Source organism: Heptranchias perlo, chromosome 1 (genome assembly GCF_035084215.1).
Source record: "Heptranchias perlo isolate sHepPer1 chromosome 1, sHepPer1.hap1, whole genome shotgun sequence".
In the NCBI taxonomy this organism is placed as follows: Eukaryota; Metazoa; Chordata; class Chondrichthyes; order Hexanchiformes; family Hexanchidae; genus Heptranchias; species Heptranchias perlo.
In genome coordinates this window covers 110302770-110321606 of record NC_090325.1, presented here as the reverse complement: position 1 = coordinate 110321606, position 18837 = coordinate 110302770, and the positions used below count along the sequence as shown (strand labels likewise).

General features: G+C 39.9%; 1 protein-coding gene across 1 annotated transcript; it reads left to right on the top strand.

The window, feature by feature from the left end:
- Window positions 1-168: 168 nt before the first annotated feature.
- LOC137324883 (carcinoembryonic antigen-related cell adhesion molecule 15-like) lies at window positions 169-15521 on the top strand. The gene is made up of 6 exons (XM_067989579.1): window positions 169-256; window positions 3101-3439; window positions 6626-6904; window positions 6992-7150; window positions 13177-13247; window positions 15147-15521. The coding sequence occupies exons 1-6, from the start codon at window positions 202-204 to the stop codon at window positions 15324-15326; spliced, it is 1083 nt and encodes a 360-aa protein (XP_067845680.1). The 5' UTR covers window positions 169-201; the 3' UTR covers window positions 15327-15521.
- Window positions 15522-18837: the final 3316 nt, after the last annotated feature.

The window sequence follows — 18837 nt, the reverse complement described above, 5'->3', positions numbered from 1 at the left end:
TAAAAGAGTTTTGAAGTGAAAAGCACTGAAGGGAAAACAACAAAAGTAACAAGATTGATAATATCATGTTTTTTCTAAGAAAAGGAAATTACTTCATAGGAAGTGCCAATGGAGAGTGACGATGAGGAACATTCAGCAACTGTCTTTTTATTAATGCATTTGAAAGCTTGTTACTTTAGTTGAACTATAGTAAGGATCACAATGACAGTAAAGGTCTCAAGATATCTGCTCACAACCTGGGTCTATATTATTACTGGTAAGTAATACAGGAAACAAAGAGTTAGGGTTAATGGGTGTTACTCAAATTGGAAAAGAGTTGGAAGTGATGCACCTCAGCAGTCAGTATTGAGTCCACTTTTGCTCTCAATATATGTAGATGATTTGGACTTGAACATAGGGAGCACAATATTGAAATTTGCTGTTGATGCAAAAAGAATCAATGTTTTTTGTAAAAATGGGCTCTAACTGTTATTTCAGAACTCTCTTCACAGACTCCAGGACCGATGTTTCTTACTAAGATAGTAGTATTTTCAGCTGTTATTTTTAAATTATGTTTTCTGGTAATTGTAAGATTGTCAGTGTTACAGAATGGAAAGCCCCGATATTTATGGGGAGCGAGGGCACATGTCTGCGGCCGGGAAACCCAGGACTGTAGGACCTCATTAGAATTTCTTCACACTGTTTCCTGCCCGGCAGCTGGTCAGATTGAGAAGCTGGCTGCTGGGCGGGAAAGCCTGCTGTTGAAGGTAGCAGCCGGGGGCCGCTGGGGACGGTCCCCAGTAATTGAGAAGATTGGGGGTCAATGATGGGGGGCTTGGAGCATGGCAGTGAGGAGGGAGGGAGAGATCATGGCGGGGGAGTGATCGCGGGTAGGGAGAGATAGAGATCACGGTGGGGTGGGGGGGAGAGAGATAATAATTGTGGGGGTGGAGTCGGCAGATCATCCGGGGGTTGGCTGATCACGGGCAGAGAGAGTTGACGGCAGAAGATGTGCTTGAGGGGCCAAGGGAAGCACTCTTGATCCTCCTGTCCCACAAACAGTGCTGGAAGAGCGCTTACCTGCTGGATCTGACAGTTCTCGCCTCCCTTCAGCTGCTGGGTTTTACAAGCCTTGGGAATCCTGGCCCGCAACCATTAAATTCAAATGGCTGCCAAAATCTGAGGAACACAGCCTCATTAACATAGTATAATCACTGAACCGACTCGCCAGAGCGGATTACTTGGCTGTCTCCCCAACCCACTATGGAAAACCAGAATTAGGAGTGTTTGCGGCGGGTTGGGGTCGGGTTTCACATTTTTAACAATTTAACCCGACCTTCTCCTGCCAGTATTGGGGGGGAGTTAGAATTTCCGCTGAAGTCTTTTTCAAATTTGTCACCCACTGTATGCACTTTCAGGATCATTGGATGCACCAGGTGCAGAATAGGTTCTCCTCTCCAGGGGTCTTCAGCAATCCTGCCTGATCATCAGTCTTAGGAGCGTACCCCTCTGCACCAGTGTGAATTTTTCCATTTCTCATTCCAACCGTCCTTATGCCCTCTTTGAATTATATTGCCATTTACCATTGAATTATATGCAGATCTATGCTGTGGAGATACATTCATTAGATTTTAGGCTGAGAATGCTCAAACTTATTTATGTAGTTCCATTGCTACTGGCAAAGGATTGAATAAGAACTAAGATCTCAGAGATGAAAGGACAGTCTTCTTATTCACAGTAAGTCCCCTATATGCTTCTAAACTGGAATCATATAAGATTTATCCTATTAACAACTACACAAATCAGTGTATAACTCTAAAAACTTGCATTATTAGTTTTTTTAAAGGATAAAAAATATCTCTTCTGATTATATTGCTAACTTCCTAGGAGAAATTTGCTAATAAAGCCCAAAAAAGTACACTGCATTCCCTGACTATAGAATTATTATTTGTTTCTCTTTACTAGTGGTAGCACTCTTGCCTCTGAGTCAGCTGGTTGTGGGTTCAAGCCCTGCTCCAGAGACTCGAGTATGTTATCTAGGCTGACATTTCTGTGTAATACGGAGGAAGTGCTGCACCGCTGGAGGTGCTGTCCTTTGGATGATGCATTATACCAAGGCCCATCTGCCCTCTTAGGTGGACAGAAATGATTGCACGGCACTATTTGGAGAAGAGTTAGGGAGTTTCCCCAGTGTTCTGGCCAACATTATCCCTTTTACTGTTTGTGGGACCTTGTGTGCAAATTGTATGCCATGTTTCCTTACATTAAAACAGTGACTACACTTCAAATGTACTTCATTTGCTTTGAAGCACTCTGGGACATCTTAGGGTTGTGAAAGGCACTATCTAAATGCAAGTTCTTTCTTTCTTTCTTTCGATCTGCTTTTGTTTCATCTCAAGTTTAACCCTGAAGAATCAGAAGACTTATTTATATTTTACATTATTTATCTAATCGACTTAATAATTTTATATATATATATCTTATTAATTATAATATAGACTATTATGAAACAAGAAAGGTCTTTAATATTCCCATATGCTGTTTCTCACCATTATCCAGAGGACTGACTGTAATCTTGAAAATCACTTTACTGGGTATTAGCGCCATTCATTATACATAATGAACTTGAGTGAAAGGTGATGACATGAAGTTACTGTTGTATCAGAAGCATGACTGTGATTCTATGACCTTTAACTTTAATGTATTTATAATGAGAAGGATAATGAATTAGATGTTTTTATCTGTCTCAGTGAGGAACTTGATCAAACATCAATGTGTATGTGGGCTTCATTTTCTCTTTGTAGTGATGGGCAGCATCGAAACAAAAGGGGTTGGCTGTTAGTTGCTGAGACTCATGGAATATTAAGGAAGTTGTCTGAGTCCCTGAAGTTGATAATGTTACACCTGTGAAAATGGAAAATATTTTAATAGACTATTTCCCTCACATCTGGTGTAATTTGTATGGAAATGAATAGGTTTTAAGTTTCTGGATTAATGGGCCTTGTTTATTAAATAAAAATGTCATTTAAAAATGTAAGGAAAGTAATTTTGTATCTAGTAAAACACAGTGGAAAGTCACTATTCAGAGAGCTAATTCATATCTCTGCTTATACCTTTATAGTTCCTGTTAGTCAAGCACAGCAAAGGAAGGTGAATGGTTCAGTTGGAAGAAGTGCATTGCTCCCATGTTCTTCCAGTTTCATTGATGGTCAATACACCAATTTCAGTTGGTTGAAGAATAATTCATCGTTAATAACAGGTACCATTGGCAATTCTGAAGTCAGTGTTCAAGATGAAACGTACCGTAACAGGATTCAACTGCCAGAAAACTCTTCATCTGGAAATCTCTCACTCATAATCAGTCATCTGAGACTTGAAGATATTGGAATATACAGGTGTGAGGCACATAGCAAGAAACAAAGTAACAGCTATGAAGAGATCTTCCTTAATGTTACCAAAGGTAAGATGGGAGAGGTAGTTCTGCCATTCAAAGAAAAATATCAAAAAATTAAGTTTCTAATTTCTAGTTTATTTTACTTAGTTTTGTTGCAGATGTGAAAATGTGCCGAAGTTTTAAATCTTCTAACGTTTAAAGTGCAAATGTTTTCTGTTGAAATGTCGTATATTGCTAAATCTTTTGAATCTGCATGCTTACTGGTGCCTTTTATATTGTGACACTGGAGAAGTAACCTTGGTGCAGATGATTTAGAATCATAGAATCATAGAATGGTTACAGTACGGAAGGAGGCCCATCGAGTCCATGCCGACTCTATGCAAGAGCAATCCAGCTAGTCCCACTCTCCCGCCCTATCCCTGTAGCCCTGCAATTTTTTTCCTTTCAAGTACTTATCCAGTTCCCTTTTGAAAGCCACAATTGAATCTGCCTCCACCACTGCCCCCCGCCCCCAGTAGTGCATTCCAGATCCAAACCACTCGCTACATAAATTTTTTTTTCCTCATGTCACCTTTGGCTCTTTTGCCAATTACCTTAAATCTATGTCCTCTGGTTCTTGACCCTTCTGCCAATGGGAACAGTTTCTCTCTATCTATTCTGTCTAGACCCTTCATGATTATAAATACCTCTATCAAATCTCCTCTCAACCTTCTCTGCTCCAACAAGAACAACCCCAGCTTCTCCAGTCTATCCACGTAACTAAAGTCCCTCATCCCTGGAATCATTCTGGTAAATCTTTTCTATACCCTCTCTAAGGCCTTCACATCTCTCCTAAAGTGTCGTGCCCAGAACTGGACACAATACTCCAGTTGTGGTCGAACCAGTGTTTTATGAAGATTTATCATGACTTCCTTGCTTTTGCACTCTATGCCTCTATTTATAAAGCCCACGATCCTGTATGCTTTTTAAACTGCTTTCTCAATCTGCCCTGCCATTTTCAACGATTTGTGCACATATACCCCCAGATTTCTCTATTCCTGTACCACTTTTAGAATTGTGCCCTCTAATTCATATTGCCTCTCCTCTTCCTTCCTACCGAAATGTATCACTTGGTTTTTCTCTGCGTTAAATTTCATCTGCCACTTGTCCACCCGTTCGACCAGCCTGTCTATATCCTCTTGAAGTCCATCACTATCCTCCTCACTGTTCACTATCCTTCCAAGTTTTGTGTTATCTGCAAATTTTGAAATTGTGCCCTGTGTACCCAAGTCCAAGTCATTAATATATATCAGGAAAAGCAGTGGTCCTAGTACCGACCCTTGGGGAACACTACTCTACATCTCCCTTCAATCCGAAAAATAACCATTCACCACTACTCTCTGCTTCCTGTCCCTTAGCCAATTTTGTATCCATGCTGCGATTGCCCCTTTTATTCCACGGGCTTCAATCTTGATGACAAGCCTATTATGCAGCATTTTATCAAATGCCTTTTGAAAGTCCATAAACACCACATCAATTGCATTGCCCTCATCGACCCTCTCTGTTACCTCATCAAAAAAACTCTATCAAGTTAGTTAAACACGATTTGCCTTTAACAAATCCGTGCTGGCTTTCCCTAATCAATCCACACTTGACTAAGTGACTGTTAATTCTGTCCCGGATTGTTGTTTCTAAAAGTTTCCACACCACCGAGGTTAAACTGACTGGCCTGTAGTTGCTGGGTTTATCCTTATACCCTTTTTTGAACAAGGGTATAATATTTGCAATTCTCCAGTCCTCTGGCACCACCCCCGTATCTACGGATGTTTAGAAGATTATGGCCAGTACCTCCGCAATTTCCACCCTTACTTCCCTCAGCAACTTAGGATGCATCCCATCCAGACCAGGTGACTTGTCTACTTTAAAGTACAGCTAGCCTTTCTATTACCTTCTCTTTATCAATTATTAGCTCATCCAGTATCTCAACTATATCTTCCTTTATTGAGACTCTGGCAGCATCTTCTTCCTTGATGAAGACAGATGCAAGTACTCATTTAGTACCTTAGCCATGCCCTCTTCCTCCATGAGTAGATCTCCTTTTTGGTCCCTGATCAGCCCCACCCCTCCTCTTACTACCCGTTTACTATTTATATGTCTCTGCAAGACTTTTGGATTCTCTTTTATGTTTGCCGCCAGTCTATTCTCATACTCTCTCTTTGCCCCTCTTATTTCCTTTATGTGATGTGTCTTGATGAAATACTGCACCACCCATATAGGTCCAGAAATTACTCATCCAAGAACGCAATTCCATAATGGCGTCCTCTCTGCCGGCAAACGATGAAGCAAGTTCGCAAATGCACACTAAAACCTGGAAATCACAAACTTGCTCCCAGTGGTTCGCCGGCGATATGACAGGTCCAAATTATAGGGCTATGCCACACTACAACCAATTAAATCATTCAACATTCATAAACTTACCCATCTGCCCAGCTGGAACGAAGATTCTTATGCCACCAAAAGGTATGCTGGAAAATACCAGCTCTACACTACTTTTTAAAAGCACGGTGACTGTTAATGACTGAGAAACAACAAAAAATTAAATTTTAAAACTGTGGAATGTCATATTACTCTTATTTTAATATGTTTTGGTCATTAAAAAAAGGTAAAACATTAAAAACTTAAAACATTTTTTTTACTTTTAACTTCTGTACGTTTCATTAAATTAAATCATTTGCGGGGCTTTTTATAATTAGATATGTTAAATTTTTATTTATACTGACAAAGGAATGATTTCTACTTGCCTGCTTGTGGGCGTGACTTCTCCTCTTGACAGATTCTGTGGGCGTGGCTTCCATTCCCACAGTCTCTATCGATACGAAGGAACCTGCGCTGACTTCACAGCACTGAACTTAAAAAAAAATTGAAGAGGGTGCAAGTGGAGATTTCGTGGTGTTTGTTTGCAGGACGTGTAAACAGCCTTGCCACGCCAGTCGGAGCAAGTTCCGGCCCATTGTGAATCGGATTGATGGGCAGTGGGGGAACTTCCCTATTTAACATCATTGGAACACAACTTCATACTCACATGGGCCAGGTAACAAAACCTCTGATGGAATCTTTGTGATCACATTACTTGTAGAAACAGCTCTTATCCTGGTCAAATAAAAGTTTTCACATAGTTTTATTTGTAAGCAAGATTAACTGAAAATGTAAATTTGTTTGCAATACACTAGTTTTGTTTTTTTCACATTTTGAAAAATACCCTCTTTTTTTCAGACGGTGTTTCAAAACCCATCGTTAGAGTTCTTCCAGGTCAAAATATTACCAAACAAAACACAGTCATATTGAAATGTGAAGTTGCAAGTGGCTCTTTACCCATCACTTATATGTGGCACAGAAAGACTACTAAGACCGAAAAAGCCAAGAAAATAAAACATTATCAACAAACGCTGGTGCTCAATCCCAGAGTGAAGGAGGATAATGGCCTTTTCTTCTGTAAAGTCAGCAACAATTTCAGTACTGAGAAGAGCAGCCCAGTGGAAATTTCAGCTTCTGGTAATCTGCCTTTTTACACTATATTGACATATCTTCCAGATAACAGAATTACACAAAAAATTATTTGGTTGGGATTTATTTTTGCAGATACTGCCATATCCTCATTGGAAACTGCCCTCAGCACTCCAAATATTACCAGTGCTGCCAGAATTCCTTGGGTGGTGATCACCATTACTTCAGCGGTGGTATTATTCATTGTTGGCATAATCTTAACAACAATATGGATGGTTAAGAAAAGGAAAAAAGGTATTTACAGCAATTTTTTCTAAAATTGTATTGTCAGTTTAATTTATTGATAGTACATACAATTTTACTCTCTGTTCTGTGTACTGATGAAAGCCCAGTGATGGAATTAAATCTTGTATGTTTTAAGGAAAGTATTATTTAATGTGCACTCTGCATTCTGTAACTGACTTTCTAAGCAAATATCAACATTTGCCTAGATAACTATATTGACTGCAGTTCAAAAAAAACATTTGCTGTGAAGCACTTTGGAATGTGAAAGGTGCTATATATAAGCAAGTTCCTTCTTTCTTTGTATTATTGTTTTATACTTATACATTTATGAATATGAAGGAAACATACTTTATTTTCTTCCTGTTTTTCTTCCTTGCTCTGCAGCTGTGGCCCAGAAGGTAATTGAACAACCTGTTCCAAGCTTCTGAAACAGCCAGAGGTGTCAAGGCAACTTTGAGGATAAGTTGTCCTCCAATTTAGCCTCCCTTCTGTAGAGAAAAACCAGACCTCCAGTCAGTGTGTTCTCACACAATGTGAGCACAGAGCACATTGTGTGAGAACACACTGACTGGAGGCACAGATGCGAACAGGGCTATCGGGCTATTGTCCCATTGGTGTTGTATATGAAATAGTCAGACTATTATTTTGTTCACTTGGAATAAAAAAGTGAGCTGTGACCTGATGACAATGGGGTCAATTTTCAGAGACTCTGCTCCGGCATGGCGTTTCTGAAAATTACCCTTGTGAGTCTTAGCTCAATCAATATTTAAATACTTCTTTCATCACTACTAAAGCTCTATGTATAGTTTTATTTTTTTTAAAAATACTGTATTTAGTTTTTCTTTTTCAAGAATATTTATAAAAGTATTTAAAAATGGGGAAAAGATCAAAGTCACATTTTTACTTTACACATCCTAGTTACAATTAAATTTGCGAAATTATCTATTTTAATCATTACAGTGGTAGTATTAAGCTTACAGCCTATACAAAATTGAAGTATGTAAAGAATCTTACAACACCAGGTTATAGTCCAACAATTTTATTTGAAAATCACAAGCTTTCGGAGGCTTCCTCCTTCGTCAGGTGATTCACCTGATGAAGGAGGAAGCCTCCGAAAGCTTGTGATTTTCAAATAAAATTGTTGGACTATAACCTGGTGTTGTAAGATTCTTTACATTTGTCAACCCCAGTCCATCACCGGCATCTCCACATCAAAATTGAAGTAGCTAGAATGGTGTTCCTTTCCATAAGGTAACATCCGTACAAAGGGATTGTTCACAAAGCACATTAAGAGAATGAAAGAGGGACAGAAACAGGCTATTCGGCCCAACTGGTCTTTTTTTTATTCGTTCGTGGGATGTGGGCAAGGCCAGCATTTATTGCCCATCCCTAATTGCCCATGAGAAGGTGGTGGTGAGCCGCCCTCTTGAACCGCTGCAGTCTAGAATGGTGTTTCTTTCCATAAGGTGGCCAATAGGCCAAACTCTGATTTTGTGCAGTTGTGAAACTAAATATTCAGCACAGATCCATACTTCACTCATGAAAGTAGTAATACTTGGGACCAGCTTGTAATAATTCCCATTAAACACTCAATTATTTTAATGTTGTGTTATGAGTGAATAAAACACTGAATGAACTAAGATTGGAAGATATCAATGACAATATAAAGAGAGTATAACAGCAGAAAAGGAACAAGATGTACTATGTGATCCAAAATTTTACTTGGTCATAGAGTATGAGTTATAAAAGACAAAGTTGGTTAAGCACTAATATCAGTAGGAAGTAAAAGATGGATGAAAAGAGAACTATGGAGAGCTGTTTGCTGAGAACAACCCTATTAATGGAGCAATCGTTAGGGGCTTCAGAACAGAATACAAATCAGAATCAAGGCACCAGAAATTATGAGGAATGAGATTTGCCATGATTAAGAAATTGAAGAAGGGGGAAAAACTGGATTACAGCTGAAGAGGCCCAGAGGAGTAGGTCTGAGACTGATGCATAACCTGTGTTCGCGAATCTGGATAAAACAGTCCTTTGGGACTAGGACAAGCAATTACAGTATAAATCTATACAAAAACATGACATCTCTAATTTCTCATAATGCACAAATCACTTCAAAATTAGATAATGTCATGCTTGAAAAAGAATGGTTCCCATTATTCTGCAAAGAATCATTGAAGAAATCCTCTTTGAAGACAAGCTGGCTTTTGAGGAGAAGGGAGTATTCTTGCTGCAGATGGCAAAGCTGTATCCTGCCATCGTGCAACATAGAGACAGCATTTCCAATGGTTGACAAGGTCACCACTGCCCTCAGTTGTTATGCCTGTGGCTCATTCCCAGCCATCAGCTAATGTATTGACCACACATGGATCAAATAGGTAACTGATGCTTTGGTTAGCATGGCCAGCACATTCATCTGCTTTCCCACTGAATAGAATGACACAGCTGCCCTATGTCACTGCATTGGTGCATTTCTCAAAGTACAGGGGTCCCTGACGACTGCCATGTGCCTGACCAGAAAGCCATCCTGGGTGTTAGTAAATGACTGGGTTTGTATTCCGGTGCTTTGATGTGTGAAGCCCATGAGTGTGGCAATGCTTTCAGTTGTACTTTGCATCTTCTGAGATATGGGTATGCATGAGGTGCAGTGACAGCTGTAAGTCTGTGTGAGAGCTTGACGTGGGCGAGCAGTAAATATGGAACAGGTTAACAGGCAACACATTGTGGCATGGAATCTTGGGCCATCTACCTGGTATTATGGAAGTGCTACGTAACCTTATTTTGCCAGATTCGTTAAGGTCTGCGCTCATCTGCATATGTTTGCATGTCCTGCGACGACTGCAGACAGCGTTAAGTCTGGCCATCACTTCCTGTCAAGTATGGTGCACTGGTGTCCTCTGGGGAGGGTGTGAAGGGAGCATGTGACTACAGCAAAGTTGCATAGATATAAACTCATACATAGATCTACTAATAGTACTGGCCAAGAATTTCATAGAGTTCAGAATGCTGAAAATTCTTCTGAGGATTAAAGTGAAAGTCTATTAAAAGTATGGGTGTTGGCAAACACCAGCGAAATATCGACACAAGAAAAGTAATGATCAGGAAAACTCAAAGTAAACTGTTTGCAGGAGACTTTAGGTATTACTAGGAGAGGCAGAGTAAAGAATGGAGGATATTGTAACAGTTCCGAACCAAGCAGGATCGGGTCGAAGTGATCACCAAGCACTCATTCTTCAGACATGTGGCGTGTATGAATGCTAAGCAAGAATCAACAATTATATTAGATGGCTGATTACAGAACAGTCAAACTAAGGAAAGATTTTTAGGAGTGTTGACACAAGTATACCTAAGATGGTGTCACCGAGCTGTGTAAGAAGTGGTGGCAGTGGACAGAATTGCAAAAGACAGAAGACGATTATTAGATGTGGTGGGATTGGTGCTGGGACCTGGCATTTTGTTGAATGATGAAGGAATAAAACAAAATCATCTGGACACCTGCTGCTTGGGTCTTCCCCATTCATGAAATAGACTGAATAATAAATTGTTTTTCATTGTAGATCCTCTACTAATAAATTACATAGTACGTACAGCACAGAATCAGGCCATTCGGTCCAACTGGTCCATGCCAGTGTTTATGCTCCACACAACTCTCCTCCCTCCCTATTTCATCTAACCCTATCAGCATATCCTTCTATTCCGTTGTCCCTCATGTATATCTAGTTTCCCCTCAATTACATCTTGCGGTAGTGAGTTCCACATTCTAACCGCTCTCTGGGCAAAGAAGTTTCTCCTGAATCCTTGTTGGGTTTATTAGTGACTATCTTATATTTCTGATACGTAGTTTTGTCTCCCCCGCTAATGGAAACATCTTCTTCACATTTAGCCTATCAAACCCTTTCATAATCATAAAGACCTCTTTCAGGTCACCCCCTGTCTTCTCTTTTCTAGAGAAAGGAGTCCCAGCCTGTTCAATCTTTCCTGATAGGTATAACCTCTCAGTTCTGGTATTATTTTAGTAAATCTTTTTTGTACCTTCTCCAGTGCCTCTCTCCTTTTTATAATATGGAGACCAGAACTGTTCACAGTATTCCAAGTGTGGTCTAACCAAGGTTAACAGAACTTCTCTGCTTTTCAATTCTATCCCTCTGGAAATGAACCCCAGTGCTTGGTTTGCATTTTTTATGGTCTTATTAACCTGTGTCGCTATTTTTAGTGATTTGTGTATCTGTACCTCCAGATCCCTCTGCTCCTAAACCCCATTTAAACTCTTAATATCCAAGCAGTGTGTAGCCCCCTTATTCTTCCTACCAAAATGTAACACCTCACACTTAGCCATATTAAAATTCATTTGCCAATTACACACCCATTCTGCAAGTTTATTAATGTCTTCCAGTATTTTGGCGCAGTCCTCCTTGGTATTAACTATACTCCCCAATTTAGTGTTGTTCGCACATTTGAAATTGTACTTCCGATTCCCGAGTCCAAATCATTTATGTAAATGGTGAACAACAGTGATCCCAGCACCCATCCTTATGGAACACCACTTCCCATCTTTTGCAGTCTGAGTAACTACCTTTAACCCCTACTGTCTGTTTTCTGTTTTGTAGCCAGTTTGCCGTCCATTCTGCTACCTGTTCCTTGACTCCACATGCTCTGACCTTAGTCATCAGTCTTTGAGTAAGGATTCCATTATCTTTCCTACCACCGATGTTAAGCTAATTGGTCTATAGTTCCCTGGACTGGTTCTACCTCCCTTTTTAAATATAGGAATCACATTAGTTGTCCGGCAGTTCTCTGGCACTATTCCCTTTCCTAATTAATTTTTATATATAACGCCTCTGCTTTCTCTTCCCTAACTTCTTTTAATATGCACGGATGCAATCCATCCAGACCAGGGGTTTAATCCTCTCTAAGTTTGATTAGTTTATCAATTACTTCCACCCTTTCTTAAATGTCTTTATATCTTTTTTGATCTCTTCTTCTCATGTCATGCCAACCATATTAGTCTCCCTGGTAAATACTGAGGCAAAGTAATTATTTAATATTTCTGCCATATTGCTGTCATTACCTATGAGTTTATCATTTGTATCCCTCAGTGGCCCTATCCATATCTTGATTTTTCTTTTGTTATTTATGTGTCTGTAGAATATTTTACTATTTCTTTTTATATTCCTTGATAATTTAATTTTGTAGTTTCTCTTTGGCTTCCTAATTTTTTAACCTTCTTTTCTAACCTTTTTGTATTCCCTTTTGTCACCCTCTCTTATATTGCCTATGTAATTAGTGTACGCCTTTTTCTTTAGTTTCAATTTTGCCCTTATTTCTTTTTTCATCCCTGGTTTATCATCACTAGCAAGTTTGTTCTTGCTTTTTAGTGGGATATACTTCTCTTGGACTCTATTGATCACCGTGTTAAATGTTTCCCACTGCTGTTCTATTTCTTTGTTTATTAGTAATTTTTTCCCGTTATTTTCTTTGGTTTCATTCTCATCCCCTGAAAATCAGTTTTTTTCCAATTCATTACTTTGGTCTTTATCTTACTTATGTCCTTCTCAATCTTTACTTTACCAGTTATGTTAAAATAACTTCTTTGATCTAATATAAAGAGTTACATTAGTGTTTGCATATGACTGAGCACCATGATGTCATATACAAAGCACTGAAGCACCAGTCTCGGTCTCAGATTTGATGTATTTCCCTTTGGATCTACCAATATTGTTCCTTTAAAGTGTATGTAACTCAACCCATTTCCCAACAGTATCTCAAACTTTTTAACACTTTATGAAACACGCTGTGTAAATATTGTTTCTAAGAACAAAGCTCCAGTTCATCACTGCGTTGGAGAGATTCAAGTACAGTACTCGAGGATTTAGGTGGTAGCTGATATAAGGATGGTTCTCTGGTCTTAAGTCAACCAGCATTACATTCAACAAAAGAAAGGGGAAAAAAGACAAAATTGAAAAATCAGAAACCTGGTGGCAGTGTACATACTACAAGTTCTAAGTATATTATGTGATGTCTAACCTTTATTATAGAAAAACAACAGCAGAGTTCAATTCACCTTCACAGAGACCAAAGAGATGCTGCTGTACAAACCGAGGAAGAGGTAAATCCTCACTTTGTCCTTTTAAAAAGAATTGTATTGAACACACTGTCTCCAGAAATGGGCAGATTAGTGTTGCTATTTATGCTGGACTTTTATTCTTTTCCTTGTTTCCTCCTCCCATCCCCTTTCACAAAGTCGCTGACTCTGGCTGGGTGTGTCGCCAGCAGCTGTCCAATACCTTGTCCTACAGGCTAGTCTTTATGTTCAGCTGCCTAAGCCCTAAAGTCCAGAATTCCCTCCCTAAACCTCCCCGCCTCTCTACCTCTCTCACCTCCTTTAAGACACTCCTTAAAACTTACCTCTTTGACCAAACATTTGGTTACCTGAGCTAATATCTCTTTATGTTGTTCGGTGTCAAATTTTATCTGATAACGCTCTTGTGAAGCAACTTGGGATGCTTTACTACGTTAAAGGCGTTATATAAAAGCACGTTGTTGTTGTTGTTGTTGTTGTTGTTGTTGTGAGCCCTACACAGTGAAGCTCCGATTTTAATCTGAGATGGGAATTGCCGGTGCGGGAGTCAAAGTGGATGGAGATCTGTTCAGGCCCTAGAGCATGAGGATTGGGCGGTTTTAACTCCCTGGCCTCATTGAAATCCCCTCTCACTGACCCCCACCCAAAGTCGGCAGGGATGGCGTAGAGGTCAACAGGCGAGAACGGGTAATTGTATTGCTGCAGGCTGCTGCCAAAGACCCAGGAAAACGGTCCCTGGCAAGGTAAGTGAGGAGGCTGGGGGGTCCGTGATGATGGTGGTTGGTGTAAGGTGAGAGTGGAGTCCAGGGCAGAGGAAGCCCAAAGTTTCCTTGTTGGTCCAGGAGGACTTAATACTTAACCTGGACCTCTTCTGGCCCAATCCTGCTTGGCACCAGCTTTTTCTGATGGCTTGGAGACTGTGTGTGATTCACAACTTTTCAAGGCTAAAATTACGTCAGGGTCTGAATTACGTCATTGGACCCTGACATTTGAATATTTATCTCCACGCTCCTGAAAACCCGAGAGTTTAAACCGCGGGGTGTGGAGACGGGAACGCTGAGCAAACACAGCGAGTTCTGCCTGGCCGACACTTTAACCCCTTGCCCGGACCTTGAGTATCTGCAGGTAATTTAACTGCACTGCATCACAGTCGAACTTGACCCTGTCCTCACCTGACGTCCACAGGTACTTTTCACCAGGGGTCATTGGATAGAAATCAGGAGTGGGAATCCTAGCTGATTTTGCTCTTTCTCGACACAGGGATGCTGAAGCCAATTGTAGAGCCCCAGCTGAGGTCAGCGCGCAGCACAGTGAAAATCAAAGTTGGGACATACTTTTCTGTACAATTTAATATAACATCATGCACCGTATTATCCAATAAGCCATCTGGGGAATTTTTTTCTCTGCTGCCCACGGTTCATTGTTCTTTCCCTTTCTTTCTACCACAAGCCTTTGATTCCTGTATTGAATGTGGCTGTCATCCCTTTACTACTCATTTGGCCTTGTTTTCTTCTTTTATTCCTTCTCAGTGCAGGGTCATGGTGTTGTCTTCTTCTAATCTCTGATGGCCCATGTCTCCATAGGAATTAGGAGTGATGCCCTCAAACTGAGGCTCCTACTTCTTTCTACTTTTGAGAAGACTGTTAGTCTCCTAATTTTCCCTTATGGTTCTACTTGGATGTTCCAATGGTTGGTTCAGACTCTCTTTCTCTCAGTGACTGACAGTTTGCTTATTACCTTTCTAGGAAATTGTTTGTTGTCTGTTCTTTCATTACCTGATTGATATTATTGTTACATCTGTTTTATGCACTGTTCTTGATTTGGTATTTTACTGATTTACATCTATAAATCATTCAAAAATAAGCACTTAAAAAGAATTTTATGAATAATGTCTCATTAAAATAGTAACCATTTCTCATTACATAGGATTTCGAATCTAGACATTTTGTTTGGAGAGAAAATAATGACACCGTCACTTACGCTACTATTGACCACACTAGGCGACTGTCTAGACCACCAATCAATTCAAGAAACACATCCATACAGTTTAATGAAGATGCCTCAATAAAGCACCAACCATATACCAATTTCCATGTAACGTATTGAAGTATGAGGCGACGTCACTATGAGCAAATGGTGTATAACATCTAAAAACCGTGTGAAATGAAGTGTATTTTAGTGCATTTAGTTTTAATGCAATAGAAAGTCATTAAGAAATATTAAATACTTAACGTAATTGGAAGTAATTGCTTCAGACTTAGTCACAAATAAATATTTGCTAATTTTATATTACTATCTAACAAAGGCCAAATAAAATATGTTAAAATCTTGAAAGGTCTATAATTTTTATGTCTAAATACCAATATTTTTTCTGACTAACCATGTGAAATAAGTGTTTTCTAGAGGTTTAAGATTTGTAGGAGAGAAGATTTCTTACAATTTTTGCAACGGTTAATGGGACCTCAAGTAGAACACTGTGGGCTGGTCAGCTTGTGATATTATGAAGCATGCCTCAAACAGTAACGTTTCTGTATTAGATTTTTTGGTTGCTGTAACTTAAGAAGGCAGATTTACATAATTTAAAGATTGACTTCAGGTTGCTAGTTTTTTTTAAAGAGATCATTTGTCTTGATATTTTAGGATAGAATCATTGGAATTTACAGCATAGAGGAAAGGTCATTTGGTCCATTGTGCCTGTTCCAACTCCCTGAAAGAAATATCCACTTAGTCCACTCCCCTGCTCTTTCCCCATTCCTTTTAATATTTTCTTTTTCAAATATTTATCCACTTCCCTTTTAAAAACTATTATGGATTCTACATCCACTGTGTCTGGTAGGACAATTCCGGGTAGAATTTCCTTGGGGTTCTTCCGATCCTCCTCCATAACTTTGGTGGAAGAATAGCATAAACCTCTGAAAAACAGCGTAGACAGACGTTTTTAGCCTTTATGTCATTTGTTCACTGATCTTCCGCTGAAGTTATAGTGGGATATCAGGAGAAGCCTTGTGGAAATTACAGCCATCTTGACCTATCAACTATCTACTTAAAACAACATTTTAATCTCTCCATTCATTCTTTTGGTAATAAAATTGTTACCAGTCTTCATCAGTTAAATGTATCAGAAAATACCTGTTTTCTTTGAAATGTATACAAGGTTCCTGGCTTAGAAAGAAAACAAAACTCGTTGGGGTGAAAATTGGTTATTGTACGTTTTCAGGACTATAACCAGCGGTGGGCGGACTGCAAGCATCCTAACCAGAAGGCCTGAGGCTGGCCTCAAATTGGTCCTCGAGCCTCATTAACACTTTTTGCATGAACTGCTGGCGCCTATCGCGCCTCAGTAATTAGAATATCAGGTCCCTTGCCTCACTTACAAAGAATTACAAAGAATGTGCAGCACAGAAACAGGCCATTTGGCCAAACAGGTCTGTGCCAATGTTTATGCTCCACACGAGCCTCCTTCCACCCTCCTTCATCTAACCCTATCAACATATTCTTCTATTCCTTTCTCCCTCATGTGTTTATCTAGCTTCCCCTTAAATGCATCTATGCTGGTTGCCTCAACTACTCCTTGTGGTAGTGAGTTTCACATTCTAACCACTCTCTAGATAAAGAAGTTTCTCCTGAATTCCCTATTGGATTTATTAGTGATAGTATTATATTTATGGCCCCTAGTTCTGGTCTAGGGGCCATAAACGGAAACACAAGTGGAAACATCTTCTCTATGTCTACCCTATCAAACCTTTTCATAATCTTAAAGACCTCTATCAGGACACCCATCAGTCTTCTCTTTTCTAGAGAAAAGAGCCCCAGTCTATTCAATCTTTCCTGATAGGTATAACTTCTCATTTCTCATATCATTCCAGTAAATCTTTTTTGCACCTTCTGCAGTGCCTCTATATTCTTTTTATGGTGTGGAGACCAGAACTGTTCGTAGTACTCCAAGTGCGGTCTACCCACAATTCTGTACAAGTTTAGCATAACTTCTCTGATTTTCAATTCTATCCCTCTAGAAATGAACCCCAGTGCTTGGTTTGCTTTTTTTATGATCTTCACTACTTTTAGTGATTTGTGTATCTGTACCCCTAAATCCCTCTGCTCCTCTACCCATTTAGACTCTTATTTTCCAAGGAGTATGGGGGAAATGGGGGAAATTATAATGGGGAACAAAGAAATGGCAGAACAATTAAACACATACTTTGTTCTGTCTTCACAAAGGAGGACACAAATAATCTCCCAGAAATGTTAGGGAACCAAGGGTCTAGTGAGAGGGAGGAACTGAAGGAAACCAGTATTAGTAAAAAAAATTAGTGCTAGAGAAATTAATGGGGCTAAAGGCTGACAAATCCCCAGGGCCTGATAATCTACATCCCAGAGTACTAAAGAATGTGGCCCTGGAAATAGTGGATGCATTGGTGGTCATCTTCCAAATTCTATAGACTCTGGAACAGTTCCTACAGATTGGAGGGTGGCAAATGTAACCCCACTATTTAAAAAAGGAGGGAGAGAAAAAACAGGGAATTACAGACCAGTTAGCCTAACATCAGTAGTGGGGAAAATGCTAGAGTCTATTATAAAAGATGTGATAACAGAACACTTGGAAGGCATTAACAGGATTGGACAAAGTCAGCATGGGTTTATGAAAGGGAAATCATGCTTAACAAATCTACTGGATTTTTTGAGGAAGTAACTAGTAGAATAGATCGGGGAGAACCAGTTGATGTGGCGTATTTGGATCTTCAGAAGGCTTTTGATAAGGTCCCACACAAGAGGTTAGTGTGCAAAATTAAAGCACATAGGATTGGGGGGGGAATATATTGGCATGGATTGAGAATTGGTTGACAGATAGGAAACAGAGAGTAGGAATAAATTTGTCTTTTTCCGGGTGGCAGGCAGTGACTAGTGGGGTACCGCAGGGATCAGTACTTGGGCCCCAGCTATTCACAATATATATCAATGATTTGGATGAGGGAACTAAATGTAACATTTCCAAGAGTGCAGACGACACAAAGCTGGGGTGGAATGTGAGCTGTGAGGAGGATGCAAAGAGGCTCCAATGTGATTTAGACAAGTTGGGTGAGTGGGCAAGAACATGGCAGATGCAGTATAATGTGGATAAATGTGAGGCTATCCACTTTGGTTGTAAAAACAGAAAGGCAGATTATTATCTGAATGGTGATAGATTGGGAAAAGGGGAGGTGCAACGAGACCTGGGTGTCCTTGTACACCAGTCGTTGAAAGCGAGCATTCAGGTGCAGCAAACAGTTAGGAAGGCGAATGGTATGTTGGCCTTCATTGCAAGAGGATTTGAGTACAGGAGCAGGGATGTCTTACTGCAGTTATACAGGGCCTTGGTGAGACCACATCTGGAGTATTGTGTGCAGTTTTGGTCTCCTTATCTGAGGAAGGATGTCCTTACCATGGAGGGAGTGCAACAAAGGTTTACCAGACTGATTCCTGGGATGGCAGGACTGACGTATGAGGAGAGATTGGGTTGACTAGGCCTATATTCTCTAGAGTTTAGAAGAATAAGAGGTGATCTCATCGAAACATATAAAATTCTAACAGGACTAGACAGACTAGATGCAGGGAGGATGTTCCCGATGGCTGGGGAGTC

Excerpts from the sequence above, each read along its gene's own strand:
- LOC137324883 (XM_067989579.1), top strand. The coding sequence starts at position 202 with ATGACAGTAAAGGTCTCAAGATATCTGCTCACAACCTGGGTCTATATT. Across the intron at positions 6,905-6,991 it reads AGTGGAAATTTCAGCTTCTG|ATACTGCCATATCCTCATTG; the intron begins GTAATCTGCCTT and ends TTATTTTTGCAG. Across the intron at positions 13,248-15,146 it reads CTGTACAAACCGAGGAAGAG|GATTTCGAATCTAGACATTT; the intron begins GTAAATCCTCAC and ends CTCATTACATAG.